The sequence below is a fragment of the Leptinotarsa decemlineata genome, unplaced genomic scaffold, assembly GCF_025532065.1.
Source record: "Leptinotarsa decemlineata unplaced genomic scaffold, Ldec_3_MD MMD2_P_RNA_scaffold_6, whole genome shotgun sequence".
Taxonomy (NCBI): domain Eukaryota; kingdom Metazoa; phylum Arthropoda; class Insecta; order Coleoptera; family Chrysomelidae; genus Leptinotarsa; species Leptinotarsa decemlineata.
In genome coordinates this window covers 18,202,685-18,210,519 of record NW_027412533.1, presented here as the reverse complement: position 1 = coordinate 18,210,519, position 7,835 = coordinate 18,202,685, and the positions used below count along the sequence as shown (strand labels likewise).

Sequence of the window (7,835 nt, the reverse complement as noted above, 5' to 3'; positions counted from 1 at the left end):
ACATTTACTTCCCCTAGTACACGTCCAACATGTCCTCCATCCTCCTGGACTATCTGACTAATCAAGGTTGGTATCACGGGTGCCATTAACAAACGGTTTTTGAGTACTTCTCGATGTACCAGACATCTCCGATGAATTGTATCTAAATGAAGTTTTTCCAGATTCCTCTCATACGCTTGTTCTACGTATAGAAAATAACTGTTTACATATCGTCCCTCCAATGCCAAAACCGCGAATGTGCAAATTTGTAGTTTTGAGAAAACACCAATTAAATGTTTGAATGAGCACTTAAAATACGCCTCCTTTTTCAGAGTGTTCAATTAGTATATTCTTTGATTATTTGTCTATACTTCTCCATCGTAACTGGTCTTTGAACTTTCTGAATTGCAAATATCTTTGCACATTCTATACATTATAGAAATATTCAAAGATGCGTCCAAGTATTGTTTTGTACTTTTCTTACGGCAGTAGTGTGACTCGACTGCCGGAAAAGACAAAATGTGGTCACGTATATATTTTTCACTATTTTCGGGTAACTTGTTTACAGGCATATGTTTCCCGCGTCTATCTGTTTCAAGTATTCCGCTGTAAGATCGTTTTTTAATGGAACTTCTCATAAAAGCATCAGTGACATTTAGTGTAGCCATGAAAAATTCTCTACACACGGTAAACTTTCTTCCATTTCGTGTAGTGCGTTTCTTTGGATTCTGTTCTATGTGATTGCACAGAAATTGTCTCTGATAATCAGAGCAACTTAAACTACGAAATTCTCTATATATTTTTTCTCGGTCCTGGTCATCAACCAAATCCTTACATTTATGTTTTAGTTTTGCCACACATGGAGGTACTAAAAGAGGTCGAGGTGGTTTTTGAATTCCACAATGCCCAGTATATGATTCTCCTCGAACTCTTTTAGCTTTTTGGATATTTTTTCCATTGCGCCGGATTTTTTGACTTTCTTTTAGACATTTTCTTCTGCTTGATATCTTCAGTCATCTGGTTGGAATGGTCTTCTTTTTCTTCATCTGAATTTAAATCCGAAGTAATACTGTCTGTTTCTGAAGAGCTTGATGAAGGTTCATAGTTGTCAGATGATGAAGTGGAGAAATCTAAATCTTCCAACAGTTGAGTTTCAGGAGAATTTCAGGATGCAAATTTTTGGTTTCGTATAGTTCCAAATTATTAACAGCATTATTTTCAGAAGATTCTTTTGGTAACTGTGTCAAATAGCTCGTAGCTGAAACCAATAAGAAATAAATTATAAACAGTGAATTATTATAAGTAAGCTGAAGAACAAACGCTCAATATTTCAACACTTTTAACTACTGTGATTCGACTATCAAACCAAAGCCATCGAGAGTTTACCTTCCATGGCCATTAATTCAGGACCTGATTATGATCAAATACTCTACCTGTAGTATACATTGGAGGCTCAGACAAATCTTCAGAACGAGCTGGATCTTCTGGAATTTGATTTTCGTAAGTACGAGGAATAACTTCATGATGCCCTGATTGCAAAAAAAACAATTCTTCATTTGATTCTGCTGAAAATGAAGTACATTGTGTTATAATACATAAAATAATATAAAATTATTTCCTTACCATTTAATTTCCTGCCAAGCTGCACTAATCTTTTTGTACGGGAACTACTACTCATTTTTTTTCAAAAAAAAAATAAGGCACCAAAACAACGAATAAGCGTAAACACTATCAACAACACTGCCAAAATCACGAATGTGGCACATTCGTGAACCTACTTGAAAATGCAGGAGAAGTTACAACGGCAAAACCACGAATAAAGTTCAGTTAAGTACATTCGCGCTTCAGGCGTTGGAACCAAACTGAAGTTGACACTCTCGCGAAACAGCCAACATCTGGTGGAGGGGGTGTAGGCTCACAGACGAATTCGTGCCTTTGGCATTGAAATCTTTGAAATTTATTATTATTGCCGGTGCACATAGGTGAAAAACCGAACATTTGACATTTGCGGTTTTGGCATTGGAGGGACGATATGTCATCAGGTCCGTATTGTATGGTAGTATCTCCATATATGGGTCTAATACGTTTCCTGTTTCTTTCTTTCAGATTACTATCCAAGGGTGCTCGCTTTGTCATATTTCGGCATGAAACATTATTCCCTTTTTCAGTAAAGTGAGAGCAAATATCTTGTCTTCACTTTCCACTATTACATAGCGTTCCCTATTGATTTCATTATTTAGCAGTTCCGCTTCTCCTCAATAAAGTAAGCTCAATTCATCTTCACACAGGATTTGCGTGTTACTTCTCCAAACGTTCTCTCCTAGCCTCGTGTCGAATCAGTATCCTGTTAGAAATGGGCAGGTTACTCCTCCCACCAGGTGTATCTCGTATTTTCGTCCATTTTGATTTTGGCCCAATAATCACTCGCTTGAATTTTTATAGAAGCGGGGTATTGATTACATATTCCCAGGTACTCCCTCCTTCGTGGTAGGTAGTGCCTTTACATGTACCTTCTGCAATCACCGTCCTAGCGATGGTCAGCGAAGCTGTGGTAGTTTCGTTCATCACTATAGCCCCTATACCCTGGTGATACAACCGTATACTTCGATAACGATGTAGTGATAAACATTAGTTTGCCCTGATTCGGTGCACAACATTTGAAAGTCCCCCGGCCACTACCAAACTGTGGCAATGCATTCCGCAGTGGATGATTAACCGTGTTATTTCGATTAAGCAAGTCCAAACCTGAGGTTTATTTCGTTTCGCTGAATCAATTTTATTTGGGCATCGACACTCGAGTATCCAGATTCCGGTTCCGGGCATTGTGACACGTCCCTAATTGATACCGCTATAATGTCCGTAATGTAGTCATTACAGTCATTACATAATTTTTGAATTGCACAAGTTTCTCAACTTCTGAGAGTTGTCGTTCGTATGGGGGCGACAGCTGATTAACGGAAGAACATATTCTAAACATATTTAAACATATATATATATATATATATATATATATATATATATATATATATATATATATATATATATATATATATATATATATATATATATATATATATATATATATATATATATATATATATATATATATATATATATATTCTCCCTTGTTTTTTCAGTATTATTATAAACTTTCGAGTGTACTCAATGCATCCTAGTCATAAATTCCGAGACATAATTTTCGTCATAATGATACTTTAATCTCTGGGATCTAATGAAGCTATCCATAGGAAGTACCTGATCTCGGCCATGTAAAAGAAAGTATGGGCTATAACTAGTTGAACTGTGCATGCACCCTCGATTAGCCATCAGAACAAACGGTATCCAATTATTCCAATCTGGTTGACTTTTACAAATATATTGCGACAACATATCTTTAAAACACGGTGCATTCTTTCAATCTGCCCGTTTGTCGTAGGGGCGTCTCTAGAAGTTTGATTTTTTCACTCTTCAATACTTCACACACTTCTTGGAATAGGTGGGATGTAAAATTTGCTCCTCGGTCTGTCAGTAGCCTTTTAGGTGTTTCATGTCTCAAAATGTTATGCTTCACGAAAATACGTGCTATCGTTTCCGCTTTTTGATCCGGTATAGGTATGGCTTCAGGGTATTTCGTAAAATAGTCCTGGAATGTTAATAAATACCTATTTCCATTCGTTGAAGTAACTAGGGGTCCCACCATATCCATTGATGTTAATTCCCAAGGTTCTCGTTTATGAGTAAAGTACTCTAGGGGACTTTCTTCTGATGTGGTGAAGTTTTTTTCCGGTTGGAAGCATCGCATTTCGTACAATAATTAATAATGTCCTTCCTCATGCCTATCCAATGAAATCTGTTCCTTATATTTCCCCAAAGTTTTTTGTTGTCCCTGATGCTCGGCGACGTATAGATAAACACTTCTATGTCTGAATTATAACAAATAAATTCAATCATTGCTTGTATTTTTTCCCAATTCAATCCGTCTAGCCCGCATGCTATTTTTGGCATTGCTAATTTCTTCTCTTGATTATTTTCGCATGTCTTCTATAATTCTGCAGATCATTCCACACCGTTCGATATGATGGTTTATCATGATATTTAAATTCCATTATTAAGTAATACAAGTAGTAGATTACAGCCGGTTCTGGGCCTTCCCCCACCACTATGACGTATTATTTGGTTTTTTTTGTTGTTGCTTAGTAACATCAAGGTGATGTGACCTTGAAGGGTCTGGTGCATGGATCGTTCAGAATTTTTTTCATATGAGAATTTGTGTGTGTGTGTGTGTGTGTGTTTGTGTGTGTGAGACATAGTGACGTAATTACATTTGATTGGTGTGTGTGTGTGTGAGAATGCACGGTACAGGGTTTTCATCATGTGCTTGTCTATGCACAAACATACGTCTGCATACTTCGAAGAGCCTTCAAGTGATGAATGTTCCATCGGTGTGAGCCCACCAAGTTAGTAGTGGTGTGACGTCACAGCAACAACCGTTCATCGGTAAGAGAGCAAGATGTTCACTCCACGACGTGTGGCTGAGTAATGTGTATTCATCGGTGCGCCCTCACCTCTCTCGATACAGTGAAGGCTGTGACGTAACGCATCGCTCTAGCCTCACTATCGATGGTGACACGCAGGCGGCTGAGGACTGTGCTAACGTCTGCCCTTTCCGAGAGCACAACGACCACTGCCTGTTCGTATCGACATCTGTTATCGCATCCAGTTGTGAGGTGATAACAGATGTTGAACTCCCACCGAACAACCATGAGTCATGAAAATAATGCATGTGTTCAATTGTCTGGAGGTATTCAACTTATAACGAATGCATTCAATTGCCGCATTATTACATACAGAGTGGAGAGTTCGATTGTATCCAGTGACTACATGTCATTTTTTAATGGGATTATTCAGAAGGTCATCGAATTACTGGAATCGGCCATCAGGATCCATAAAAGCATCAAGGTGAACATGGAAGTCTTTGGGAATTATATTCTTCAGGCTCAAGATTCGAGGGACACGAAGTCATTTAATTCCCAAAATAAAATAGTGGACCAATCTTCAGATTTGAATGCTGTTTTTGATGGATTCCGCGATGTGATTGTGGCTCAAACGATTGAATTCCAAGAACGTGACTCAGGTATTTATTTTTTGTGAATTCCAACGAGATTGAGTAGTAATATTTATTTTTTTGTAATTTAGGTTGGACTTGTGAAAAAATACTATTTCTCGAAGTCAACATTAATAAATACACTCCACTGGGAGGACGTTCATATATGAAGCTGCCCGAATGCATTGAATGGAGGAAAGCTGTCGTGAATGTTCTCAACGAAGATCAATACTGTTTTGCTTGGGCTATAACATCAGCATTATATCTTGCAAATGGTAGAGTGTCCGAAGTTACATCACATCCACATTTTTCCAATATTTTAGATGTCACAGGTCTGAATTTTCCGGTTAAAGTTAATAATAAGAGTATTGAAAGATTTGAAGATAGGAATGATATTTCAATTAATGTTTACGGTTTCGAGAGAAAATTTGATAGGGGTAACATAAATTATGATGTGATTGGTCCATTGCGATACTCACAGAGGAGACTCCGGAGACATGTCAATTTATTACTTATAACTGATGACTCCGGTAATAGTCAGTATTGCTGGATAAAAGATTTTTCAAGATTAGTTTCTAGTCAACTATCAGCTCATGATCATAAAAAATATTTTTGTGATGGATGTTTGATATATTTTTCCAGCGAGAGATTGCTTTTACGTTATAAGATGAATGATTGTAATCTCGTTAGTACTACAGCACCAACCACCAATTTTGAGATCAATAAATATGGTCGGATGGTTGCGGAAAATAAATTAATGTTTGAACATTTTGAGAGACAAATGAGGGTGCCATTTGTAGTATATGCTGATTTTGAATCAGTACTAGAACCGATTCACGTGAATGAGCCAAATCCCGAAAGTTCATACACGATTGAAACATTCAAACATGCTCCATATGCATTTGCTTACCTGACGAAATGTTCATATAATGATGATTTATCAAAATTTGTTACATATAGGGGTGTAGATGCTCACAAAGTTGTGAGTAGCATTGAAGATGATTTGAAAAAGATATATGGAAATCATCCCAGATACCCTATACCAATGGATGCACAAACCCTCGAAGAAGAGAAACAATTTGCTGCAGCCAGAACTTGTGGTATATGTACTACACCATTTATTGATGGTGAAGTCAAAGTTAGAGATCATTGTCATGTTACAGAAAACAAAAGATCACATGCCGCTCATTCCAAATGTAATTTGAATTTCAAACTCCCTAATTTTGTACCTACTATTTTCCACAATTTGATTGGGTATGATTACCATTTATTCATAAAAGAATTGTATAGGAATAAAGAGAGAGTTGATGTCATCCCACAAACAAAAGAGAAATATATATCTTTCACTAAGCATATCTTCACACACACCTATACCGATAAAGATGGTAAGGATTATAAGAAATATCTCAAAATGAAATTTATCGATAGTTATAAATTTATGACTAATTCGTTGAAGAAGTTGGGTGCTAACTTGACCTCTGATCAATGTTTGGAGATGCACAAACATTTCCCACAAATAGAAAAATTCAATTTGATGAGACATAAAGGTGTATTTCCATATAGTTTCGTTGATTACATTGACAAATTGAGTTATCCATCACTTCCATATATCAGAAAATGATTGTGATAGGGCTAGTAATGTATGGAATTCATTCGAGTGTCAGAATTAGGGCGAATACTCTGATTTGTATTCAAAGTCGGATGTATTGCTTTATGTGATATTTTTGAAAACTTTCGCAACACAAGTTTAGAGATTTATAACTTAGATCCAGCACATTATTACACTGCACCTGTATTATCTTGGGATGCTATGTTGAAGTATACGAATATTGACTTGGAATTACTAACTGACATTGATATGATTCACTCTTTTCAAAAAGGTATACGGGTGGAATTAGTCAGTGTAGTGAGAGGAAACATATAGCAAATAATAAATTCTCACCAAATTATAATCCCAATGAACCTTCCACATTCATTACATATTTAGATGCAACGAATCTATACTGTCATAGCATGTCACAACCTCTATCAACAAGTGAATTTACATGGTTGACACCTAATGAAATTCTTAACCTTAATGTGATGAATGTGAGTGCTGATAGTCCGTATGGGTATGTGTTTGAAGTAGATATTCACTATCCATAAGAGTTGCATGATGAACATTCTGATCTTCCATTTTTAGTTGAAAAATTAATACCACCTCGTACACAATCGAAAATTCCCAAATCAATTTCAAATGTGAATGATAAAATGGTTAGATTGTAATAAATACACATAGAGTATTGGAATTCAAACAATCACGTTGGATAAAACCTATATAGATCTTAATACTGAAATGCGTAATAGGTCTAATAACAAATCTGTTGAAGATTTCTACAAACTAATGGATAATGCGGTATATGGAAAGACAATGGAGAATGTAGATAACAGAATTGATGTTAGACTCGTTACACATTGGAAAATATAAAAAATAATACAGGTGCCAACACTCTCATATCCAGACCAATTTTCAAAAATTGTTCAATTTCTACAAAAAATTTCGTTGCCATTCATTTGGGTAAAGTTAAAGTCCATTATGATAAACCATTATATTTGGGATTTTCTATATTAGAATTATCAAAAACAGTCATGTACGACTTTTTCTATGGATGCATCAAACAACACTTTGGTGAAAATGTCTCTTTACTGTACACAGATACCGACTCACTCATTTTGAAAGTAAATACAGAAATTTTTATGAATTCATGAAAAC

The 7,835-nt window shown here is 36.0% G+C and overlaps 1 protein-coding gene across 1 annotated transcript in view; it reads left to right on the top strand.

Annotated features, from left to right (window-relative positions):
- Nucleotides 1–4,307: 4,307 nt before the first annotated feature.
- Nucleotides 4,308–7,835, top strand: part of LOC141480200 (uncharacterized) — a 6,865-nt gene continuing 3,337 nt past the window's right edge. Inside the window, exons 1-2 of the mRNA XM_074170090.1 lie at nt 4,308–5,113; nt 5,176–6,183. Of these exons, the coding sequence (XP_074026191.1) occupies nt 4,717–5,113; nt 5,176–6,183 (1,405 nt within the window). The 5' untranslated portion in view covers nt 4,308–4,716. The remainder of the gene's footprint in view (nt 5,114–5,175; nt 6,184–7,835) is intronic.